Below are 26,112 nucleotides of genomic sequence, written 5' to 3' on the forward strand. Positions count from 1 at the left end.
TAATAATGTTAGTAGATACTGAATTTCCTGTTAAATGGATTACCTATTGTGTTCCATTTGCAGTTCATGTATATATTTTAGAAACACATTCATCTTCATACCAAGTCACCACGGTTACAGCCACATAATGAAATTTTCAGCTTTTTCTTGCACAGCGATGCTTAACTTTTGGAAGACTATCTGAATGGGCATTGAAATGTAGCTTTGTTGGAGTATCTTACTTCTCTACCCCGATTCCTGCTGACCCCACTCCCCCAACATGTCTACAAACACACAAACGTTTTCCCCAGCAGTGTTGAGTCCTGTGTGCCTGCGTGTACGTGCGTGTTCAGGCTGATGCAGTCCAGGCATCAGTCTAGCTGATGCAGGCCTGATGTATGGAAATCCTGTACACTTCAGTTACTGCCCTCTGTCCTTCCCTGTTGTTTTGGGCATTTCATTTACCTCGTTTTTCACCGTTTGAACTTCAGGCTGCTAATACTTTTCCTTCTAAGGACTCACGGTGAATTTAACCCCAACTTTCCCAGATAGGTAAACCTCTCAGTGCATTCATACACAGTAGGGAGGGAAGGAGGTGGGTGTTCTTATGGGTTTCATCTTCTTAAAACTGTGGCTCACGGGGCGCCTGGGTGGCGCAGTCGGTTGAGCGTCCGACTTCAGCCAGGTCACGATCTCGCGGTCCGTGAGTTCGAGCCCCGCGTCGGGCTCTGGGCTGATGGCTCAGAGCCTGGAGCCTGTTTCCGATGCTGTGTCTCCCTCTCTCTCTGCCCCTCCCCCGTTCATGCTCTGTCTCTCTCTGTCCCAAAAATAAATAAACGTTGAAAAAAAAAAAAATTAAAAAAAAAAAAAAAAAAACTGTGGCTCACATCTGGACTAGTTGCTCCCAAGGCCTGCAGCACCGCTGCTCTCCTGGGATCTCCCCTTACATCGTCCTGTAGGCTCTCTTGTGATGATTTCCTTATTTTCCCAGATCCGGCGTCTTCCTCTTTCATGATTTATGCCCTCGTTTTGGTGGTGCACCTCTGCTATTTGCTTCGTGAGAAAGGGTTCACGGACAGTAACTTTTTTGAGCGCATGCATTCTGAGATGTCCATATTCCATTCTCACTTGATTGACAGATTTAATGTCAAAATAAAGATTGAAATGAATTTTCCCTTAGAATTTCGAAGACATTATGTTTCTGTCTTCTCTTGTTGCTCTTGAGAATTTCTGATGTTAACTCTGTTCTTGATCTTTGGTTTGAAGCCTGTTTTTTTTTTTTTTTTCCTCTTTGGAAGCTTGAGCTGTGTTTTACTTCAATTTTCTGAAATTTTACATTCCTACCTCCAGAGATAAGACATGCCACAAATTTCCGCACCTTTTGGAGGTTCTGTAGTATAAATTGGATTGTTTGTTTTTAAAAAAAATTTTTTTTCAACGTTTATTTATTTTTGGGACAGAGAGAGACAGAGCATGAACGGGGGAGGGGCAGAGAGAGAGGGAGACACAGAATCGGAAACAGGCTCCAGGCTCTGAGCCATCAGCCCAGAGCCCGACGCGGGGCTCGAACTCACGGACCGCGAGATCGTGACCTGGCTGAAGTAGGACGCTTAACCGACTGCGCCACCCAGGTGCCCCTAAATTGGATTGTTTCTTGACTTCCCCACCGCCAGTTTAGGATTCAGCTTTCTTGGGCATGCTTTTCAGGTTCAAATGATTTGTCGTTGTTGCTATCTCTACTCTTCCCTTTGCCCTTGGGGCTTATGTGTAAGGAAATGAACATAAAAAACTTTACTACAGTTTTAGTAAGGTGTTTGGGAAGAACAGAGGTGTTCACTCTTCCATCTTTACCCAGAAGACCATTCGTCTGCTCTTCAAACAACTCCGTTGTGGATTTTGCCCCCACCACTGTATCACTGAGACTGCACACAGAATGGTCACTCACAAGATCCTGTTGTCAGAGCCCCCGGGCACTTCTGTGCCCTCATCTTATTTGACCTCTCAGCAGCATTTGATGTGGATGTGACTGCCCCCTCATTTTCTAACTGATCTCCTTTGCTTTGATGACTCCATGCTGTCCTGGGGTTTCCCAAAAACACTGACCCTTTTTTTTTTTGTCTTCTAAACTGATTCCTTATTTATATCTGGCCTTTAAAAATAATTTTATTTAGAGTGCTTCAGGCTAGTTTTTTTGTGCTCTATTTCTATCTTCATTCTTCCTACGAGGCTTAATCCAGTCACGTGACTTTAAATGCCATGTATGTGCCGCTGACACACATTGAGATCTCTCCTCTGAGCTCCAGACTCAGAAGTTCCCATTTGATCTCTTTGGGCATGTTGTAAACAGAACTCTTGGTTTCCCCTCAAACCTGCTTCCCTGCAGCCGTCCCCACATCAGTAAGTGGCACCACCATGCCCAGACAAAAGTAATTGGATTGATTATTCTCCTTAAAAAATTGGTGTAAACTAACCCTTTATCCAGTAGTCATTTGCTAAGTGAAATAAGTCAGTCAGAGAAAGACATATGTTTTCACTCATATGTGGATCTTGAGAAACTTAACAGAAGACCATAGGGGAAGGGAAGGGGAAAAAACAGTTACAAACACAGAGGGAGGGAGGCAAACCATAGGAGACTCAAATACAGAGAACAAACAGGGTTGATGGGAGGGTGGGGAGAGGAGAAAACGGGTGATGGGCATTGAGGAGGGCACTTACTGGGATGAGCACTGGGTGTTGAATGTAAGTGATGAACCACGGGAATCTACCCCCAAGACCAAGAGCACACTTTACACATTGTATGTTAGCCAATTTGACAGTAAATTATATTTAAAAAAAAAAAAAAATGTGTGAAAGTGGACAGGCAACTGCCCACCAGAGGGCAGTACAGGCAAGTGGTTCTGTCCACAGCAGGCCAACCAAGAGCTGTTGTTTCCTCTCCCACCTAACTGGCTCCACATGAGGTCGCTTTTCTCTGCACAAAATATTTTTAGGCTTCTTAGACCACTTTAGAAGAGAGAATGTGGATAGTTATACTCCTTCCTGTTTCTTTTTCCCCTTTCAGGTCTGTTTGTAAATTTTGGGATTTTAGCTATTGGGTCCTCTGCTTCATGGAGTTTTTGGAAGAGCCTGGGTATGAGAAGTACAGATCTGCCCTCCCATGTTTGTACTCTATCGGCCAACAAGTCATAATACCTCCTAGCACTCAGGAATTACAACTGTCTTTTTATGACAAACTGCCAAACATTGTCCTACTGCAGTTACTCTATAAATGTCCTAGGATCTATTAAAATTCTAGGAATTTCACGCAAGGATTTTACCTCTCTTAAAGCTGTGATGTGCTTCTTTACTGAGAGAATAACTTACCCAAAGAAGACGGGTTCACATAAACCTTGTAGAAACTTACCCGGAAAATTACATGATTCATCTGGGGTAGGGGGTGGTTTTTCACCTAGCATTTATTCAATGCCTGTGGAACCAGATTGTGCTATCAGACTAGAAACAACAACCACGGAGGTCAGGGAGTTAGCCCAAGTCTCCTGAGGTGCTTATAATTAGGTGAAGGGGCAGACATGTCCAAAGCAAATTTAGATAAGGCCTTCAACAGTAAGTGCTATAGATACAAAGGAAAGTGCTTTGGGAGGAGGCAGGTGGTGAGAAAGGATTGTTTCAGGTGGAGATGGTAGGTATCACTCATCCTATCATGGCTCAGTACATGGAGTCCTTTTGTGAGGTCCTTCAAGCCCAAATTCAGCATCAGGACACCAGCCTCTGGATCGCTTGCTCTGACCCTCCCCAGATGACTGAAGTGCCCTTCTTATGTTGCCATCATCCAGGTCACCTTTCTCTTACGGCACGCTGTCCACTGTTGTTAATTTGCGTGCTACTCTCCTGAGGACAAAGACCGATTACTAATAGACTTGTGCATTCTCCCATTCTGGCTCCATTCTGTTCCTGCACGTGATTTTCTTTTTCTGGAGTACTCTCTTTTTTCCGTCTGTTTCTACATGCTATCTCTTTCTAAATGCAGTGGCATGGACTCACTGACATCTTAAAAAGTAAAGGAGAGAAAAAGAACTGTCATTGAGTGCCTTGTGTTGAACACTCTTTATTATGTTAGGTATTTATGAGCATTTTCTCACTCAACCTTGTTCCTCTAATGCACCAAGCTTCTTCCCCTTTCAGGTCTTTGCACTTGGAATTTCCTCTCATGAGGACTTTCTCAAGTGCTCAAGAAGGTATCTTCCTTTTCTGTTAACAAACATGTAGAGTTTACAAACCATCCTTCTGAAGTTAATTTTTCAGATTGGTTATCCACCCCTCCTCTCAGAGGTGGGTAGGGTCTCAGAGACAGGAATTAGCTGAGGCTAGGCTGAGCACCTGCCATCTCCTCCCTCTCATTGTCTCTGCCCTTCTGGCTGCTCCCCCAGTACATCAAGTCCTGGTCACTGGCTGTCTCAAGTCAGTTTACTAATATTTATCAAAATTGCTCTATTTCTACTTCATTATAAGTGGTAGTGTTATTCAGACTGTACCTCTCCTAGGAGTTAAGGGATTCCATATTTTGGCTAGCTTTCCTCTTAAGATTGGGCAACCAATCATCTTTTAAAAAAATTTTTTTTTTAACATTTATTCATTTTTGAGAGACAGAGACAGAGCATGAGTGGGGGAGGCGCGTCTGGCTGAAGCGTCCTGGCTGAAGTTGGACGCTTAACCGACTGGGCCACCCAGGCGCCCCTAACCAATCATCTTTTAATTGAATTCGTGTTTAATAATTACAGGTACCATGCTCCCCCTTTCCTCCTGTCTGGCAGCAGCAGGGATGGTGCAGGGGCTGGGGCATGAGCCCCCAGAACTAGTCTATTTTAACGTACAGTTTTGTTCTATATAGCCTGGAAGTCTAGATCCAACCTTATAAATGGATTTATATTTAATAATAAAAACTCCACCTATTTTTGCCAATCTAGTGTTAAAACAGTATAACCAAGTGCTCATCTTCTGATACACACTAAAATCTTACTTTAAAAAATCTTACTCATCCTTTAAGGCTTAATTCAAGTCCTGACTCCTCTGACATTTTCTGCACCTGTAATAAGTACCCTGCATTAGTCTTTCCTGCTCTGAACTCCCATGGTCTTCATACTTAAGTTTGGCCATTAATCTAGAGGATCTTATTTGTTATTTAGTCGTTTTGTGTATCTGTTTCTTTTTTTTTTATTATTTTTTTTAACATTTATTTATTTTTGAGACAAAGAGAGACAGAGCATGAATGGAGGAGGTTCAGAGAGAGGGAGACACAGAATCTGAAACAGGCTCCAGGCTCTGAGCTGTCAGCATAGAGCCCGACGCGGGGCTCGAACTCACGGACCGTGAGATCATGACCTGAGCTGAAGTCGGCCGCCCAACCGACTGAGCCACCCAGGCACCCTTGTGTGTCTGTTTCTTAACTGACCAATGAAATGGTAAGATGTCAGTTGATCGTAGCAGTATTCCCTTGATTTTTGCTATGTTGAAAAAGGCACCACTTTTAAAGGATATTTTTAGAGCAAGATTTTTTTAATATGAAATTGTCAAATTGGTTTCCATACAACACCCAGTGCTCATCTCAACGGGTGCCCTCCTCAATACCCACCACCCACCCTCCCCTCCCTCCCACCCCCCCCATCAACCCTCAGTTTGTTCTCAGTATTTAAGAGTCTCTTACGGTTTGCCTCCTTCCCTCTCTGTAACTTTTTTTTTCCCCCTTCCCTCCCCCATGGTCTTCTGTTAAGTTTCTCAGGATCCACATAAGAGTGAAAACATATGGTATCTGTCTTTCTCTGTATGACTTATTTCACTTAGCATAACACTCTCCAGTTCCATCCACGTTGCTACAAAAGGCCAGATTTCATTCCTTCTCATTGATGCATAGTATTCCATTGTGTATATAAACCATAATTTCTTTATCCATTCATCAGTTGATGGACATTTAGGCTCTTTCCATAATTTGGCTATTGTTGAAAGTGCTGCTATAAACATTGGAGTACAAGTGCCCCTATGCATCAGTACTCCTGTATCCCTTGGGTAAATTCCTAGCAGTGTAGAGCAAGATATTTTTAAATGTCATATTTTTCCTAATGCATTTTACTTTCTTAAATTCAACTTAAAAATTACTCACCTTGTTTAAGTTTTCTTAAAAGCATTTTTCATTAGGGGTGCCCGGGTGGCCCAGCTAGTTGAGCACCCAGCTTCGACTCAGGTCATGATCTCATGGTTTGTGAGTTCGAGCCCTGCGTCAGGCCCTGTGCTGACAGCTCAGTGCCTGGAGCCTGCTTCAGGTCTGTGTCTCCTCCTCTCTCCCCTTCCCGACTTGTGCTCTGTGTCTGTCTCTCTCTCTCAAAAATAAATAATAATAATAAAATTTAAAAAAGCATTTTTGTTATCTTTAAGATTATTTTTTTACATTATCAATTAATTTTATTCTGAATGTTTATTTAAGAAGACTAAAGTGTTTAGGTATAATGCACCAAAGAAGTATTTCAGAAAAAAAAGAATATTTATTATTTCCTCCTGTAGCCTCAAAAAGCCATTTAGGAAACTACACTCTTTGAAATCTTTTATAGGACTTTGGGATTTTTATAGTTTCTATATTAAAGTCATTTTCAGTGTTGTACAGAAAATTTGTAAAGATTTATTTGATAAAATTTCAATATTTTCATAGCTATAATTGCCTAAACATTACTAATTGTGTGTTGAGCTTTCTAATTCTTACTATAGAGCTGCTTCTTCCTGGCAAAGTTTAAACATCAGTCTCTAAATCAGTTAGGTTAATCTCTATATAATATGATTAAATTAATCTGACCTGGTTACCACATACATTTAAGATACCAGACTAATGTTTATCATGACATCACTAAGAATATTTCAATTTTAAAATTGAACTTTTAGAATCTGCCAGTTATATTTAATAGAAATATTTCTTTTCTAAAGTAACCTGACGTTATTACAGTATTTAATTTCAAAAACCAAAGTAGTTATAAAATGTGTATAAGGCAAAGCACATTCAAAAACTAATGGCATTTCTTTGTCATTTATAGAGATACTTTCTAGTTGGGAGCAATCATGCAGAAACAAAATATCGTGTTTTGAAGATTGATAGAACAGAACCGAAAGATTTGGTCATAATTGATGATAGGGTAAGTATCTTGCAAACCTGAATACAAACAGAAACTTTTGTACCTGTTGTTTAAAGGATATGAAAGAGCCTCACAGCTCTTAGTGATGTATACATATTTTTTTCCTTTTTAAATCAGGCATCTGAAAATTACAATTATTTCTTATGGTTGGCTGGAATTTAAATCTCTAATCTGGTTTCTAGAAATTACTGGTGTTAAAAAGTATGCTGGAATTGCGCTTTGATACATTTTGATTTGTTTCACCAAGCAAACTCTTTGGATAAGATAATGAGTATATTTTCTTTTAGAAGTGACATTTTAAGGATTTAATGTAACTCTTAATATTGCATCTACCGAAGAGATTATTTATTACTATGCTTTGATATGAAGCTACTTCATATTAAGTCTGGGCTGCAGACTTTTATTCTATTAAAAATCACCTCTAGGTGATGTTCTGATGCATGAGAGAAATGTTAAGCTGTTCTTTTCCAGATGTTATATTATCTAGAGCAGGAATACAGACTTCATTCAGGTGGCACAAAAACGTGAGACTGTTAGTCAAAAGTGAAATACAGTGTGGTGATATTGAACAGTTCATTGTAACTCTTTCAAATGAAAGAACCTAACTCCCTTTGTATTGAAGTTCTGTCTGTGAACATTTTGAATCCATGTAGATTGCCGGTTTCTCAAATATGTTGGTAGCTACAGTTTGGAACCCATTTTCACTAAGTTCTTTGTAAATCTATTTTCTGTGTTATAATAATTTTAGATAGATTGTATATTGTGATTTCCTGCATTCGTGGATATGGTTGTTCTTCACTCTCCTATTCTGGGAGTTTTTATTAATATACTGTATCCATTCTTGGTTTTACTTGGAGATAGAAGTGGTTGATCAGGGATTCCTTTGAGAATCTAAGAAAAGCTATGGGCCTTATAAAAATAAAAGTATATTTGTGCAATTAAACCTTTGCACACAGTCTTGAGGCGTTCATAGATTTCTTGAAATTTGTCTTGTGTAGCCTTTAAGTGTATGGTTTAGAAGATAAGGTTTTGACACAAGTTTTTGGTAAAGCAGCATGTGATCCAATAACTACCTGTAATTGCTAATATTAAAGAATTTGTTGGCTTTTAAAAATTATAGCTTAGTTGTGCACTATTATATGCTTCTCTATGAAATAGCTAGTGATTCTTATAGGCAATACATCATCTAAAGAATAAGTACAATCTTACAGATTGAATTTGTTTATTTTTAGCATGTATATACTCAGCAAGAAGTGAGAGAACTTCTTGGCCGCTTGGATCTAGGAAATAGAACAAAGATGGGACAGAAAGGATCCTCTGGGTTATTTCGAGCTGTTTCAGCTTTTGGTGTTGTAGGTAAGAAATGTATCTCCTTCTTACTACTTTTTTTTTTCCTCTACGTAGACTACTAAAAGATAGTTTTATGTAGTTATGTAATTATAACCCATAATCTGTGGCTTTGGTTGTTTCAATTTCATTATCCATCAGTCAGATATCAAATAGCCTATAGTATCTGCCAAGTGCTGTTCAATTTCATATAGGATAAGCATAAATATAGAAATGGTTTGAGCCTTTAAGAAGTCTGTTGTCGGGCATGTTGAGGAATGAAAAAGTAAAAAAAAAAAAAAAAAGAAAAGAAAAGAAAAAAATTAGCTTGGACTATAAACGTCTGCCCTGCCATTCATCAGCTGGAAAAACAGATACTGGTAAAACTGGTTTAAATTCACAGGGATTTCTGGGGCACCTCGGTGGCTCAGTCGGTTGAGTGACTGACTTTGGCTCAGGTCATGATCTCATGGTTCATGAGTTCAAGCCCCGCGTCAGGCTTGCTGTCAGCACAGAGCCTGCATCCTTCCCCCAGATTCAATCATAACCCCTTTACTTCATTTATTCACAAACAAATGTAGATATACTTTTGGCTTTTATGGATTCTGCTGTCTAGCTTTGGGACAGTAGTGAGATGCCCCACAGTTCTGATGTGTACATCATCCCTTATTGCAATGAGTCAGTACACCTGTCTTTGCCATACTATGGATTTGTCTCTGGGAGTCTTAGGCTGACTACACTAGGATGAGGGACAAAATCTAATACATGCAAGACAAGTCCACTATTGTGGTTAAGAGCCAAGCTGTGTAGTGAAAAGTTACATGGGGGTGGAGATTATGTAAGAGGTAGATGACTTGGACCAGGAATGGCCAGGAAAGATTTCCTGGGGAAAATGAGACTCCAGCTGGACCTTGAAGGAGGAACAAGATTTGGATGGATGTGGGGAAGAGGGGGAAAGAACCCCAGTAGGGACGATGGCAGGGGCACAGGCTTGAAGATGTCCCTGGGTCCTGGAATGTTGGCACGTAGTTGGGTGAGGCCAGACTGCATGGGACCTTGGAAGCCAGGCAGAGGACAATTGTATGGGATTGCTTCTCTGATGGCAGTGCCTTATTTTGAGTCTGCATTTTTTTTTTAAACATTTAACAACTTTATTTTTGTGCTGTTTAAACCAACTGGACTGTATGCAATGTTAACTGAGTGATTAATATCTATAGATGTTAACAAAATTAATATGGACTTAACTGTGCTGTGTAGTTTCAAATGCTTATGTTTTTCTGATTAGCACTTTCTATTTTGGGACACTATTTGTTGAAACTTTGATTATATTCTGCCATATTTGAAGTTTTTCTCCATGTGCTCTCATAGCTCTTCATATGTAATCCCTTCAGGTCCATTTTGTGTCTAAGTGGCTGTCAGGGAAGGTCAAGAGTGGTAGGTGTGTTTGGTTTCTTCTTTGGACTGGCCCCTATTTTACACCTTCTGCTCAGTCTTGACAAGTATGTTGAAGTTACATGTTTAACAGTTAAATGTTTATGGATGTTTGCACGTCTGTGTATGTCAAGTGAGTTCATGTGTTTAATTAAATTCCATGAATGCCGTAAGTGTTAAATTCTACTTTAAGTGTCACATATATTTTTTTTAATTAATTAATTTATTTTCAGAGAGAGAGCAAGTGGGATGGGGCAGAGACAGAGAATCCCGATCAGTCTCCACACTGTCAGTGCAGAGCCTGATGTGGGGCTTGACCTCATGAACTGTGATATCATGATTTGAGCTGAAATCAAGAGTTGGACATTTAACTGACACTTAACCCACCCAGGTGCCCCAGTGTTGCATATATTTTATTTTATTTTTATTTTTTTATTTAAAAAATTTTTTTTTGACATTTATTCATTTTTGAGAGACAGAGGAGAGACAAAGTGCAAGCAAGGATGGGGCAGAGAGAAAGAGAGACAGACACACACAGAATCCCAAGCAGGCTCCAGGCTCAGAGCTGTCAGCACAGAGTCCTATGCAGTGCTTGAACTCATGAACCATGAGATTACGACCTGAGCCAAAGCCGGTTGCTTAACGACTGAGCCACCCAGGTGCCCCATGTATATTTTAAATTAAAGGAAAAAAAAAAAAAAAAAAAAAAAACCCTGGAAATACAATGTGTCTTAAATATAGTAGGTTTTAATTTCAGTATTAGTTACTTAATAGGTTAAACTTATTCCTTTCAATGCTGATACTTATACTTTTTTAAAACGGAAATTTCCTCAGGTGAATGTAATGTTGAATGCCTCATTAGCCAGGGTTTATTATCCAAAATTGAACCTTCCTCGATGATTAAGAGTAACGAAGTGAAGATCAGTTATTGAACTGTTTAAAAATAGCTACCCTTGGGTATTCTGGAGTTGAATTGGGCAGCTTGCCTTTACATTAAATGGTCTCTAGACCGTTATACTGTTTTGTTTTTATGGTTCTTTAGTCATCCTTCATTGTTCTTGGCATATTTGCTTTTAGCAGTATTCCTTGCCTCGTTTTATTTTATTTATTTATTTTTTTCCTTGCCTTGTTTTAAAATGAGTTATCTATCGATAACTAAACTTATAAAACCAGAGCTTGATTTTTATCAATTGATAACCAGGTTTGTAACCAGATAATTTATTTTATACACAAGTATTAGGAAACTTTGGGTGAAGGCTGAAGGTGTCTTCTTGTCTCTCATAGAGGTGACATCCGTAGGTGTTGCGGTAGCTGTTTCTCTTGCGGTTAGAGACCTCTTACGATTGAGACTATCCTTGGATAATGAAGTCACTGACAGACTGACCTACCAGTAAAGTGACACAATAATGTACTAAGTAAAGATGTATTGGTTTTATGGAAATATATTTTATGTATTCTTGTTCGACCATGTCAGTGAAGCTTAGGATCACCGAAAGAGTAAATAGAGAGTTAATGGAAATCTATGATTTGTCTCGTAAGTCCTGTCTTAGAAACCGTGAGGGATACTGAAACAGTGAAACGCAAAGTGCCTATCTTTGAAAAATATATAGTCTGGTTGTCAAAATAATACATATGAGAAGTGACTAGCATGGTTTTCTTCTGTTCTGTGACCAAAATATTTTCTTAGTTAACTTTTTCAGCATGTGTAATTTGTGAATAGTATTTTGCTGGAATGTTTTTAGACTGTTATCACGGTTAATTTAGTTCATCATCTATAAGAATCTAGAGCAGTGATTCTCAGTTGTCTGCAGTAATGGACCAGATTGTTTCTATAGAAATGTCAGAGACCAACACATGATCCTACTGTGCATAACTAGTCTACAGCTTGGAGCACATGTGACTCATCACACAAGTTCAGTAAGACCCAAACTAGTCTATGCCCTATTCAAGGCAAGTTCATTGATGATGCACTTGGATGTTGTAGCAATCTCAAATTGCTCTAAAGTTTCTAAATCCTTACTTTTTCCACTTGTGTTCTTGTCTTTTCATGGGCGTGGTACTCACGAAAAGCTCATGGATTGTCGCTGGTCCCTAGATATGAGTCGATCTAGTCATATGTCTACCTTATACATTTCTGACCCACTCCATTGTTATTTGATAGCCAGCAGGAGGTTTGGGCAACCACTGAATGGGATCACTCCCATTTGAGAGCATTCCTCCCAAAGTTGTTTTATTTGATCTTGGGGCACATGGATGGAGTTGGTGGCTAGTTACCTATAGTCTTTACTAGGCTTAGCTCTGTGACATCCCAGCCCCTTTTGCTACATAGCTTCAGGTCAATGTCCTTTTTCTGCCTGTCAGAGGATACTGTTCTAAGTTTCTAGCATATTGAAGGGGAGTAGTAGAATAAGTATCATTGTAGACTAAGACACAGTTGTTATTTAAAGCAACACACTTAGAAATGGACTTTAGGGTGACTTGGGCTCAGGTCCTGATCTCACAGTTTGTGGGCGCGAGCCATGCTGACAGCTCAGAGTCCGGAGCCTGGTTCAGTTTCTGTGTGTCCCTCTCTTTCTGCCCTCCTCTCTCTCTCTCTCTCTCTCTCTCTCTCTCTCTCTCTCTCTCAAAAATGCATTTGATTAAATTAAAAAATAAAAAAAAAAAAAGAAATGGATTGCAGATCCATGATAATAATGAAGATAACAGCAACATAGTGTGAGCCTCAGACCAGTAAGGGACCAGTACATTTGGTGTTAGAGAGTCACTGGTTCTAGAGGGCTCCGTTGTGCCTAGATCCTATGTACCTTATGGAGGTTTTTCATGCTTCTCTGCCAGAGTGCTGTTCTCCCTAAAGGCTTTTAAGATAATGACTGGCTGGCATGGTGGTGACCCCTGAAGTGGGTACTGCATTCTTCTCTGTTGGTGGGCTGGTGGGGTCCTCTCCAGCCACCAGAACTCCCACTGCATCCTTTTATACTGTCCTTTTCTGTATACTTTGCTCGGTGTCCATTTCAAATGAAAATGCCTTCTCTATGGGGAGAGAGAGAAATCACTTTTGCAAGATGACTGTCATCATGGCTTCTGAGAAGTGCTCAGTGAAATTGGTCTGGGGTCATAAGTACACAGAATGAAGATGAAAAAACTTGTTCTGATTTTGGTGTGTTAAAGTGGTGAATAGGCTAACTCCTGGCAGATGTCTGTGCCTTTCTGAAGTCTTTTAATTGTTGGCTGTATTTGATAGGAACTTTTTAAAAATGAGAGTGACATTTCCAGTTGGTAGTAAAAAGGAAGAAGGAAAGAATTTCATTTATAATAAACCGAAGGCATTTGTGCTGGTAGAAGTCTCTTTTGTGCAATATATTTACTTCCCTGTATTCAGATTATGAAGAGAAAGGTAGAATGGTATAAATTGTCTTGAGCTAAAAAACATAAAATTAAAATTCAGTTGGAGTATAGATTGAGAATATTAGAGATTTTTTTAAAATAAAAAGTAAATATATAAGCAAGAATAAAAGGAAAACTCATTCATTTTGGAAATACTTGTTATTTAAACCCTTGAGTGTTTTTTTGCTGCTTCCAAGGGCTTTACTTTTATGAGTTTTATCCTTGTAAAAGGATAGCTTCTTTGTTACTCGCTTTTAATGAGATTGTCATCAGCTCTTTTCCTCCCTGTTCCTGTGTCCTTCAGCTTTAGTCAGGGAATTTTTTGCCAGTCTCTAAGGCAAAGAAAGGAGTAAATGAACATTTTTTTAAGAAGCACTTTGCACTTTGTGGATCTCTAAAATATAAGTATTCTTCACTCTTTTAATGGTGTTTTTTCCTCAGTAGCTTTTTCTCTTGTATATTTTAGCTCATTTATGTTAATATAGTCAATTCCTAGTTTCCTTTTTTTGTCAGCTGAGAATAACAAGAAACAGACATTAGGTATTTGTCAATTCTAGAACAAAAAATTCATAGTATCAAATCCTAGCTCAGACGTTACAGAATATAACACTCTGAGAGAGAGAGAGAGATAGTGCAGGTGTGTGTGAGAACATGCACATGTACACATGAGAAAGTTTTGAAAGATAATTATGCTAGATATAAGATTCTTGGTTGACAGTTTTTTCTTTCTTTCAGTACTTTGATTATATTATCCTACAGCCTTGTGCCCTCCATCATTTCTGATAGGAAGTCAGCTGTATGTTAGTATCTGACTCTTGCTACCAGTGAGCTGGGGTGAGGGCAATGGGGACCCAGTATTCTTGACCAGTCGTGCTGGGGTAGACTCTCTACAAGTAGGAGCTGGGGAGAAGAAGGAATTCCCCAATCTCAGCAGAGCTTACCTGGGAATAGAGCTCCTATAACACAGAGCTGGAGGGGATGAGACATTCTGGTGGCCTGCACCTTCTGAGCAGAAACCTTGGCCTTAGACTGAGAACTAGGGAGAGAGGGAAAACACTATCCTCTTGGTTACACCTGCCCAGAGTTGATATCTAGTCACACCAGACTGGGAGAGAGGTGTGAAAGGGAAGTAGGTTATGGTTCAGATGTCACACACTTGCTGTTCTTACCAAGGTTTAGTAGATTTTCTTGAATAAATATTTCTCCATTTGTTATATGCCATTAGAACAATTTCCAGAAACTTTAAAAGTTTTGTTTTGTTTTTATAAATTTTACCAGTTTCGTTTGTTTCACTGGAGAGAGGGTCTGCTGGTCTCCTCATTTTGCCATTTTGGAAATGACCCCTCCCCCCAAAGGGAGTTAGTTTTCACTCCCAAAGCAAAAGTTCTGGAAGCCAAAAAAAATTTAATCCAGACTATAGAATAAGTAGGGTGTTGCTAAGAACTTAGTGCTGCTAAACATAACACATATGGTCTTTAATCACCCATGTACAACATGTGCACTTCAATGATTTGACATAAAATATAGTTTTATAATGCTCCAACTTTCAGGCTTAACTATCACAGGTGATACCTGTGGAAGATTGCATGAAGGATATGCAATTTACTGGATATATTGTTTGCTGAAACCCTCCACCTTTTTTGGGATCTGGCTCCACCCCTCCCTGTCCCATTGAAGTCACCTCGTTATTGTATAAATGGTTTCCAATGCGGTGTTACTCTCTTCCTTGGCAACCATTGATTGGTCCAGGGCTGGGCACCCAATCCAAGTTGGGCCAGTCCACGTCCTTTCCTAGGAATTCTGGAATTGAACTTGATAAAAAAAAGTTGTTTTTTCCAGTGAAGCTTTTGGGTGTAAAACTTAGAGCTGTTAGCAGCTCTGTCTCCCACCACGTTTCCAGAGAAGTGGAGGGGGCTGGTCTGTGGAGGAGGCTAGTCTATATATAGAGAGAAGAATGGAGCACATGTTCAGATCTTGACACTAGGTGTTTTTCGGAGGCCCAATCATATTGTTGCCCATTGGTGCCTTGGATCACCTCAGTACCCTTAATATAAATTTCTTTTTTTAAAGGTGGCTGCAGTTGGGTTTTGCTACTAGTAATCAAGAATCTATGAAGTTTATTCTTCCTTTTGAGTAACATGTCCCAAAGTATGTTCTTCAGAACTTATCCTTTGGTTAATTTATTTTTATTTTTATTTGTTTATTTAAAAAATAAATGTTTATTCATTTTTGACAGAGAGAAAGATTGTGAGTGGGGGTCAGGGAGGGGAAAGAGAGAGGGGGACAGACGATCCAAAGCGGGCTCTTCACTGACAGCAGCAAGCCTGATGAGGGGCTCGAACTCATGAACTGTGAGATCATGACCTGAGCTGAAGTTGGATGCTCAAGTGACTGAGCCACCCAGGTGCCCTGGTTAATTTCTTTTTAAAAAAGAGGATGAGGTTCTTAATCTTTATCCCCCATCGAGATTCACAGGTGCATGTTAGCACAGTACTGTAAGTTTCTGAAAACTTACTTGGTTTTCTGTTTGCTTTTATGTACTTTTTACTAGTATATATATTGATTTAGTTTGCATATGTTTATAAATATGACATAAAAGTTACAGTCTTAGCCATTTTCAAGTGTACAGTATAATGTTAACTATACATACCTTGTTGTGCAACAGATCTCTAGGAATTTTCATCTTGTGAAATGAAACTCTATACCTATTAAATAACCAACTCCCCTTAATCTTATGTATGTTTTTGCTTAAAGCACATCAATCCTATTTGGAATGAGACTAAATATAAAAGAATGACCAAGATAAAATGGTTTAGAGTAGTATTTTTTAAGTGAGATATATGTCAGTATGGTATTATAATACCACTGAAAGTGTGTATGGCTGTGAATCAGAAATAAAGTAGGAAATGTGTCAGAAAACTTTTGCCTTTTAAATATATATCTAGGGCGCCTGGGTGGCTCAGTCGGTTAAGCAGCTGACTTCAGCTCAGGTCATGATCTCACAGTCCGTGAGTTCGAGCCCCGCGTCGGGCTCTGTGCTGACAGCTCAGAGCCTGGAGCCTGTTTCAGATTCTGTGTCTCCCTCTCTCTAACCCTCCCCCATTCATGCTCTGCCTCTCTCTGTCTCAAAAATAAATAAATGTTAAATATATATCTAAAAGCATTACTAAGTGTAGGAAACTTTATCTTTCTTTTTGTTGCATAGGTTTTGTGAGGTTTCTAGAAGGCTATTATATTGTGTTAATAACTAAAAGGAGGAAGATGGCAGATATTGGAGGTCATGCAATATATAAGGTTGAAGATACAAATATGATCTATATACCCAACGATTCTGTACGAATTACTCATCCTGATGAAGCCCGGTATGTAGCAGTGGTAACTACTGTTGTTGTTGTTTTTAAATGTGGTAGACCAACTGGGAAACAAAATACAGTCAAAATATTATAGGTATTATGTTAAAGATGCAAAATACTAGCTCAGAATTCTGAAGTTTTGTCCAAGGTCTATTGTTAACCTCTGTCACAACAGTTGATTCAGGTGAGGATCAACAACAGCTACTAAAGGCATTAGGTGAAATGTTATTGAGGGAAGAATATTCACTCAGTCTCAACATCTACTCCATGAATCTTTTTATTTACAAAGAAAAAAAAAAGAATGGCAAACATACTTAACCCAAATGTTCAAACTTAGCATCATGTGACAAAACTGACATTATCTGCCTCTCGGTGTGAAGCAATGGGAAGGACACCGATTACCTGCATAGTTTTCTTGCTAAAAATATATATGTATTTGTTTTTTTATGCTGTGCTCACCATGATGAGTGTGGTTCCTGTCTGTTGCCATATGACATTGTTACAGTGTTATTAACTACATTCCCTGTGCTGTACTTTTCATCCCTGTGATTTCTTTTACAACTGGGAGTTTATACCCCTTAATCCTCTTCACCTATTTCACCCATCCTCCAATCCAACCCCCTCCCCTCTGGCAATATTTAACTTGAATCTGAGCATGAGGAAATAATCAGACAAACCCATCTTGTGGGACATTCTGTAAGACAACTGGCCTGAACTCTTTAAAGATGACAGTGTCATCAAAGACCAAAAAAGCCAGAGGACTGTTCTAGATTTTAGAACAGGCATGACAACCAAATGCAGCACATGAATATCTGTTGGATCCTGGATTAAAACGTATGTGTGCGTACACAGGTGTGTGCATTTACACACAGAGCTGCAAAGAACTTCATGTGCACAGTTTGTACATGGATTATATACTAGGAGGTACTGAATCAATATTAAATTTTAAGTGTAAAAAATGATATTCTTTTTTTTTCAATTTTTTAATGTTTATTTATTTTTGAGACAGAGAGAGACAGAACATGAAAGGGGGAGGGTCAGAGAGAGGGAGACACAGAATCTGAAACAGGCTCCAGGCTCTGAGCTGTCAGCACAGAGCCCGACGCGGGGCTCGAACTCCCGGACCGTGAGATCATGACCTGAGCCGAAGTTGGCCGCTTAACCGACTGAGCCACGTAGGCGCCCCGTGATATTCTTTTTTAGGAGATTATCTTTGTTCATAATAGATATATACTAAAATATTTAGGAGTGAAGTGTCATCATGCCTGCTACTTACTGAAAATGCTTTAGGAAAATAAAACATACTTGTGTATTTAAAAAGAGGGAATGTGCATGTGTGTCTTTAAGGAGAGAGATCTAACAGTGAATTCAAACGAAGGACATAATGGGATTTATTGTACTATTTTTCCTTCCAATTTTTCTGTAGATTTGAAATCTTTAAAAAGTTTTGGAGGGAAATTAGAGCCTTGGGAGCCTTGGGAATGTGGGAAAAGGCTATTAATAAGTTGATAGAGAAAAGAATAGAATTGATTTATCTTAATACATAAATTTATTTATTATGAACATAATAAAGGTTAAAATGGAACAAAGTTAGGCATGCTTATTTGTTTTTGAGTTTAAATTTTAGTTACACTCTATACTTTTATAGTGTTGTTCTAGATACATGAGCCAAAATTTAAAGGTGGTGTGGCTCTCTTGCTTAAGAACCTCTTAGTGGATTTTGGACTCTCATGATTCTGTCTTTGATGATACATGGAAATGGAGTTGTCAAAAAATAATTGGTTTCAGATTATTTACTTATTCAGATTAAATAAGAATTTAACAAAGTAGTCCTTTGTCTTATACTAACTGAAAAAAATTATATCCTGCATATCTTACAGGAAGACATAGTATGTTGATTGAAAGTAAATTAGGTACTCCCAAAAGAAAACAAAAACACTGACTCAAAAAGATACATGCAACCCTATGTTTATTGCAACATTATCTACAGTAGCCAAGATGTGGAAGCAACTCAAGTATCCATCCATAGATGAATGGATAAATAAGATGTGGTGCATATGTGTGTACACACACACACACACACACACACACCATGGAATATTACTCAGCCATAAAGAGAATGAGCTCTTGTGATTCGTGACAACATGGGTAGACCTAGAAGGTGTTACGCTAAGTAAAATAAGTCAGACAGAGAAAGATAAATGCCATGTGATCTCATTTATATGTGGAATCTGAAAAACAATACAAATAACAAACCAAAACCAGAAACAGACTCGTGAATACAGAGAACAAATTGGTGGTTGCCATAGGAGCAGAGGTGGGAGGATGGGTGAAATAGGTAAAGGGGATTAAGAAGTACAAGCTTCCAGTTATAAATAAGTCATGAAGATGAAAGGTACAGCATGGGGAATATAGTCAGTAATATTGTAATAATGTTGTATCATGACAGATGGTAAGTACACTTACCATAGTGAACATTGAGTAATGTACAGAATTGTCAAATCGCCATGTTGTACACCTGAAACCAATATAACATTTTTGTCAACTATACTTCAGTAATAGTTTTTTTTTAAAAAAGTGAATCAGACCAGCACATGTGAATCTAAGGGGTGGGGTGAGAAAAAGTTGAAGAGGTTATTACTTATAAACCTCATCTTTATGATTCTTTAGCCAGGAATGGTAAAACAAATTATGTTGTTCTATATAGTGATTTGACTGTCTTTAAAGAGTGAAATTACTGGGGCACCTGGGTGGCTCAGTCGGTTAAGTGTCTGACTTTGGCTCAGGGCACGATCTAGCAGTTTGTGAATTCAAGCCCCGCGTTAAGCTCTGTGCTGGCAGCTCAGAGCCTGGAGCCTGCTTCGGATTCTGTCTCTCTCTCTCTCTCTCTCTCTGCCCCTCCCCAGCTCACACTCTGTCTCTCTCAAAAATAAATAAATTTTAAAAATAATTAAAAAATTAAAATTATTTATTAAAATAAAGAGTGAAATTACTGTAGGATTAATACTGTGTAGCAGTGGACATTATCCAGAGTAAGATACAATTATATTAATAGTTTGTTATAGGTAGGCTGAAGTAGTATTACTAGATAGTTAAAACTTGTAATGTATTTATAAAACTATCTAATGCAATAAGTCACTTAAGTTAAAAGATTTGGTGGTGTGCCTGGCTGGCTCAGTTGGAAGAGCATGCAAGTCTTGATCTCTGAGTCATGAGTTTGAGCCCCATGTTGGGTGCAGAGATTACTAAAAAGTAAATAAATAAACTTAAAAAAAGACTTGGTAAAATATTAGGAAATACAAATACAGTACAACTCAACATTTTATACAAAATGAGAAGTAGAGGTTATCCCTGCAATGCATGGTTGTATCAGCACTAGAAAATTTTGCTGGAGCACTTCACTACATTAAAATATTTTGGGGAAAACTATGATCATCTTAATATTTGTAGAAAATATGCTTAACAAACTCAGTACCCATTTGTGATCAAAAGTCTTTAAAAAGTTGAAAGAATTTGAAAAAATGTTAACATGTATTAATCCTGAGGGATAGATATGCAGATACTTTATTCTGTACGTTTGGGGCTTTTTTGTTGTTTTTTTTTTGTTTTGTTTTGTTTTTGCAGTTGAAAAACTTTACAACTTAAAATCATGGTGACCCACGAACATTTTTGCTTGTTTTCATTACTCTCCTCTTTCCAACCTCAAAGCATTTGCAAAGCACATAATTGTAAAAACAAGAACAGTATTTACTTCTGTCTTGCCCTGAGTCTAAGTGCCCCACATCTCAGTACATGACTCTCCCTCTCTGGCACAATCAGGGATGAGGAAGTGGTCAAACTATAAAGTTAAGGGTCTCTGAAGGGACAATCAACAGACTTAGAAATTGCTTCAGATGAAATCCCTACTGCAGCTATGGATTGAATTCCCCAGGGTTTTTAAAAAATATTTTATTTTTAAGTAATCTCTGCACCCATCATGGGACTTGAACTCACAGTCCCGAGATCAAGAGTTGCATGCTCTACCAACTGAGCCAGCCAGGTGGCCCCTGAATTCCTCAGTTGTAATGAGAGTATTCACAGATATAAATGTATATGTGAGTATAATTAAGCTATGCAAAATAATAGTATTATGTGAATGTAATATGCTTTTCTTTTTAGGTATCTACGAATCTTTCAAAATGTGGACCTATCTAGCAATTTTTACTTTAGGTAAGTCTAAACTTAGTTTTTCTCTTGTTAGTCACTTAAATGTTTATATTATTTTCCAGGAAGTAAAAACAAAATCAGAGGACACAATAGTACTTCCTTTATTTTTTTTATTGGCCAGATTATTTCATCTAAAAACATAAAGGTACAGGTATTTCTTCCCTTTAAAAATCTTATAATTGAATATTGAATGGGCAAATTAAAGGGCAACTGTTCTCACTATAAACATCCTCTTTGTTTTAGGTGGAATTTTAATGAAATATTCTTATTTTGTAATTTTTAATTACAAAATGAAATTTGCATTCAGTTTCTAATACAGAGTTGTAACCATTTCACAGTTCAATGTTTAGTTAACCATCTAGCAAAATTAAAACAAATTCAGGATAGGAAGAACTATTGCAATACCAAGATACCGCTAATGGCATTGTAAATTAATAGTTTTCCTGAAGAGGAATGTAGCATTAAGTATTTGTGAAAATATATCCTAAGAAAATAAATTAGGAGAGAAAATATTAATTCCTGTTTATAAAGGGATACTTATAGCTTCTCTGTTTATGATAGCCCCAAGAGAGCAAGCCAGCCAATGCAGGGACAACCCAAATACCAATAGTTGAATGAGAGGCAAGTAAATTTTAACAGAGCATTGTGATAGAGTATTATACCACCACTGATGTGGCCAATATGTAGGCCTAGGAGATACAGAGTTATTGTGCTAAGTGGAAAATTCTTTCAGCTGTAATATCCAAACTAAAAAGATAGAACACAAAATAGCATGCACCAAAAAGGACATGAGTGCTAAGGACTAAATGAGGGCCTAGAGTGTTGTAACTCCTGATGCCATGCACTGATGCATTATTTTAAATTTATTAAAAAATTTTTTTTAACATTAGCCACTTTTTTTGTTTATTTATTTATTTTGAGAAAGAGAGCACATGTAAGTGTGAGCCAGGGGAGAGGCAGAGAGAGAGAGGGAGAGAGAGAATCTCAAGCAGGCTCAATGCTATCAGCACAGAGCCCATGTGGGGCTGGATCTCACAAACCGTGAGATCATGACCTGAGCTGAGATCAAGAGTCGGATGCTTAACTGAGCCACCCCAGCGCCCCTTTAAATTGTTTATACAGTTAACCACTTGTTTACCTATGAAATAAAGAAAAACGTGCTTACTATATAGAATGGGTTATGTCTTCATAAAACTGAAGGGAGTTCATTATTTTAACAGTAGTATATATTGAAGCGCTCCTAAAGAAGAAACTTTCACTTCCTCAGATGTTTATTGAATGTATATTTCCATTGTGTTTATCTCAGTCATCTGCTTCTCTGTCTTTGTTGCTTAATTTTATGTTTATAGCATCTGCAAGTTATCACTGCAACTTGGTGGTGCTGTTAGAAATGGTCCTCTGCTCCATGATTTCAACTTCGTTTGTATCCTGACACTGAGCTCTCTGGCCAAGTCATCCTATAAGTAAAATATGTTGGTTGAGGTTTTTGTGTCTGATATGTAAGCTTCAAAAAGCATATACTACATTCTTAAGATTCGGCTGGAATAAAGCAGTTACTCTAACTAGGAAAAAATTGATTTTTAAAAGTCGAAAATCAACATCCTTCCCCCCCCCCCTCCACCCCTGCACGTATTGAGGTATTACTGACATATATCATCTATAAGTTTAAGGTGTACAACGTGATGTTTAGATACACATAAATAGTATGACATAATTACCACAATAAGGTTAGTCAACACCTCCATCCCCTCACATAATTATGAGGGTGTGTGTGTGTGTGTGTGTGTGTGTGTGTGTGTGTTGAAAACATTCCAGATGTGCTCTTAGCAAATTTTAGGTTGTAATTCATTACTGTTAATTACAGTTGCCATGCTATGCATTAGATGCCCAGATCTTTTTTGTCTTATAGCTGGGAGTTTGTACCGTGTGACCAGTACACAGCTTATTTGGCTTTTTTAGATTCTGCATAGAAGTGAGAACATATGGAAATAATCAGACTTATTTCACTTAGTATACTGCCCTCAAGTTCCATCTATGTTGTTGCAAATAGCAGGATCTCTGTCTCTTATTTTTATGGTTGAATGATATCTGTGTGTGTACGTGCACCATATCCTTTTTATCCATTTACCTATTTCTGGACTCTTAGGATGTTTCCATGTTTTGGCTATCATGAATAATGCTTCAGTCAACATGGGTATGCAGATATCTCTTAAGATGATGATTTAATTTCTTTTGGCTATATACTCATAAGTGGGAATACTGGATCATATGGCAGTTCTATTTTTTTATTTTGAGAGACAGAGAGTGCGAGCAGAGGAGGGGCAGAGAGAGAGGGAGAGAGAGAATCCCAAGCAGGCTCTGTGCTGTCAGTGCAGAGCCTGATGCAGGGCTCGAATTCACAGACCTTGAGATCATGACCTGAGCTGAAATCAAGAGTCGGCTGCTCAACCAACTGAGCTACTCAGGCATCCCTGGTAGTTCTATTTTTAGTTTTTTCAGGAACTTCCATACAGTTTCTGCAGTGACTGAACCAATTTACATTCCCACCAGCAGTGCACAAGCGTTCTTTTTTCTCCATAGCTTACCCAACACTTGTCTCTTGTCTTTTTGATAATAGCCGTTATAGCAGATATGAGTTGCAATCTCATTGTGTTTTTAATTTGCATCCCTGATGTGATGTTGAACATTTTTTCATGTGTCTGTAGGGCATTTTCTTTGGGAAAATGCCTATTCAGGTCCTTTGCCCATTATTTAATTGGATTGTTCGGTTTTCGTTTTGGTGATTTGTTTTGTGTTTTTTTGTTTGTTTTTTTTTATTTTTTATTTTTTAATTTTTTGCTCTTCAGTTATATGAGTTCCGTATGTGCTTTGGATATTAACCCCTTACTAGATACATGGTTTGTAAATATTTTCTCCCATTACATAGGTTGCCTTTTTATTTTGTTGATTTTTTTTCTGTGCAGAAGCTTTTTAGTTTGCTGTAGTCCCACTTATTTATTTTTGCTTTTGTTGCCTGTTGTTTTGGTGTCATATCCATAAAAGCTTTGCTAAAACTAATGTCAAAGAGCTTTTCCCCTTTGTCTTCTTCTAGTAAGTTTACAGTTTGGGGTCTTACATTGAAGTCTTTAATCCATCTTGAGTTACTTTTTGTGAGTGGTGTAAGACAAGAGTCCAACTTCATTGTTTGCATGTGGTTATCCAGTTTTCCCAGCACCATTTATTGAAGAGACTATCCTTTCTCCATGTGTCATCTTGGTTCTCTTGTCAAATAGTTGACTCTGTATGCATGGGTTTCTTTCTGGGCTTTCAGTTCTATTCCACTGATCTACATATGTGTTTATTTTTATGCTACACTACTTTGAATGTTGTAGCTTTGTAAAAAAGTTTGAAATCTGAAAGTGTAATGCCTCCATCTTTGTTCTTTCTTTTTTAAAAAAAAAAATTTTTTTTAATGTTTATTTATTTTTGAGACAGAGAGAGACAGAGCATGAACGGGGGAGGGTCAGAGAGAGGGAGACACGGAATCTGAAACAGGCTCCAGGCTCCGAGCTGTCAGCACAGAGTCCGACGCGGGGCTCGAACTCACGGACTGCGAGATCGTGACCTGAGCCGAAGTCGGCCACTCAACCGACTGAGCCACCCAGGCGCCCCTCTTTGTTCTTTCTTAAGATTGCTTTGGCTATTGGTGGTCTATTGTGGTTCCATACAAATTTTAGGATTGTTTGTTCTACCTCTGTGAAAAATGTCGTTGGAATTTTGATATGGATCTGTGAATGACTTTGGGTAGTATGGACATTTGAACAATATTAATTCTGATCTATGAACATGGGGAATCTTTCCATTTGTTTGTATCTTCAGTTTATTTCATCAGTGTCTTACAATTTTTAGTGTAAGATCTTTCTCCTCCTTGGTTAAATTTATTCCATCGTATTTTATCTTTTGATGCTATTGTAAATATGATTGAAAAACCAACTTCTTAATACAACTTTTATCCCTGAGATTAGATACTAGTAAAATTAATGGCTTCATCTAGCAAATGTAGTAAAATTGAATTTCACAAATGAAAAAAATAAATTTCAATCAAATTATATGAATAAATTAAAGAAGAAATAATAATTGAAATAATTTGTGAGTCTTCAGACAAAATTGCAGCCATCTTTATGAATTTGGGTACACATGAATTCTAGATGACATTCTGTGCTAAAATATATAACTAGACATACTTTAAAAATTATTAATTATGTGAAATCAGAATTGTAAAATGGGTTTCTTATGGCCTCAAAGCCAAATTTTATTTGCAAAGACTGTGATAACTTTTTGGATGAGTATTACTCTTCTAAAACAAATTTTATCATAATGGCTTGTATTTTCTTTTTAAAACTTTTTTTAATGTTTATTTATTTTTGAGATAGAGAGAGAGAGAATGGGGGAGGGACAGAGAGAGAGGGAGACACAGAATCCGAAGCAGCCTCCAGGCTTTAAGCTGTTAGCACAGAGCCTGACGTGGATCTTGAACTCACTAATCATGAGATCATGACCTGAACCGAAGCTGGATGCCTAACTGACTGAGCCACCCAGATGCCCCTGTATTATTTTCTTATTCCTGTTTTATTATGAAGTCAGTTATGGAACTGCCACTAAAAATTAATAGAATTACTTTTGTTCATAGGTAAACTAGAGTACAGACCATGCACTATTGCGTAGATACTGTAACATCTGTACAACTCTATTCAGATACGTATGAGAGTGTGAGCTCTTTGCACAAGGCTGTGACGTTATACTGATCTCACTGTAAAGCAAAAAATGCACATTGCAAGTCAGTGAATGTTGGTTTCTCGTATATTTCTAATTGTGCAAATGCCTAAGTCATGCAGTGATTTAAAATTTTTTTTTTAATGTTTATCTATTTTTGAGAGAGAAAGAGGGAGAGAGACAGAGCGTGAGTGAAGGAGGGACAGAGAGAGAGGGAGACATAGAATTTGAAGCAGGCTCCAGGCTTTGAGCTGTCAGCACAGAGCCCAATGCGGGACTCAAACTCACCTACTATGAGATCATGACCTCAGCTGAAGTCGGATGTTCAACCAACTGAGCTACCCAGGTGCCCTATTTTTTAATTGAAGCATAGTAGACATACAATATTATATTAGTTTCAGGTGTACAACATAGTGAATTGACAATTCTGCTTATTACTCAGTGTTCATCATGGTAAGTATAGTCATCATCTATCATCATATAACATCATTACAATATTATTGACTATA

The 26,112-nt window shown here is 38.1% G+C and overlaps 1 protein-coding gene across 7 annotated transcripts in view; it reads left to right on the forward strand.

The window, feature by feature from the left end:
- Positions 1–26,112, forward strand: part of FIG4 (FIG4 phosphoinositide 5-phosphatase) — a 131,859-nt gene that overhangs the window by 10,796 nt on the left and 94,951 nt on the right. For 5 of the 7 annotated variants that reach the window (XM_030316134.2, XM_030316135.1, XM_030316137.1 and 2 more), the window contains exons 2-5: positions 7,053–7,151; positions 8,384–8,507; positions 16,498–16,654; positions 20,804–20,854. In XM_030316134.2, coding sequence (XP_030171994.1) covers positions 7,053–7,151; positions 8,384–8,507; positions 16,498–16,654; positions 20,804–20,854 — 431 coding nt within the window. Of the gene's footprint in view, positions 1–7,052; positions 7,152–8,383; positions 8,508–15,379; positions 15,441–16,497; positions 16,655–20,803; positions 20,855–26,112 lie in introns of those variants that run through there. The other 2 variants (XM_030316139.1, XM_030316138.1) reach the window with 2 other exon arrangements.

The sequence above is a fragment of the Lynx canadensis genome, chromosome B2 (genome assembly GCF_007474595.2).
Source record: "Lynx canadensis isolate LIC74 chromosome B2, mLynCan4.pri.v2, whole genome shotgun sequence".
Classification (NCBI taxonomy): Eukaryota; Metazoa; Chordata; class Mammalia; order Carnivora; family Felidae; genus Lynx; species Lynx canadensis.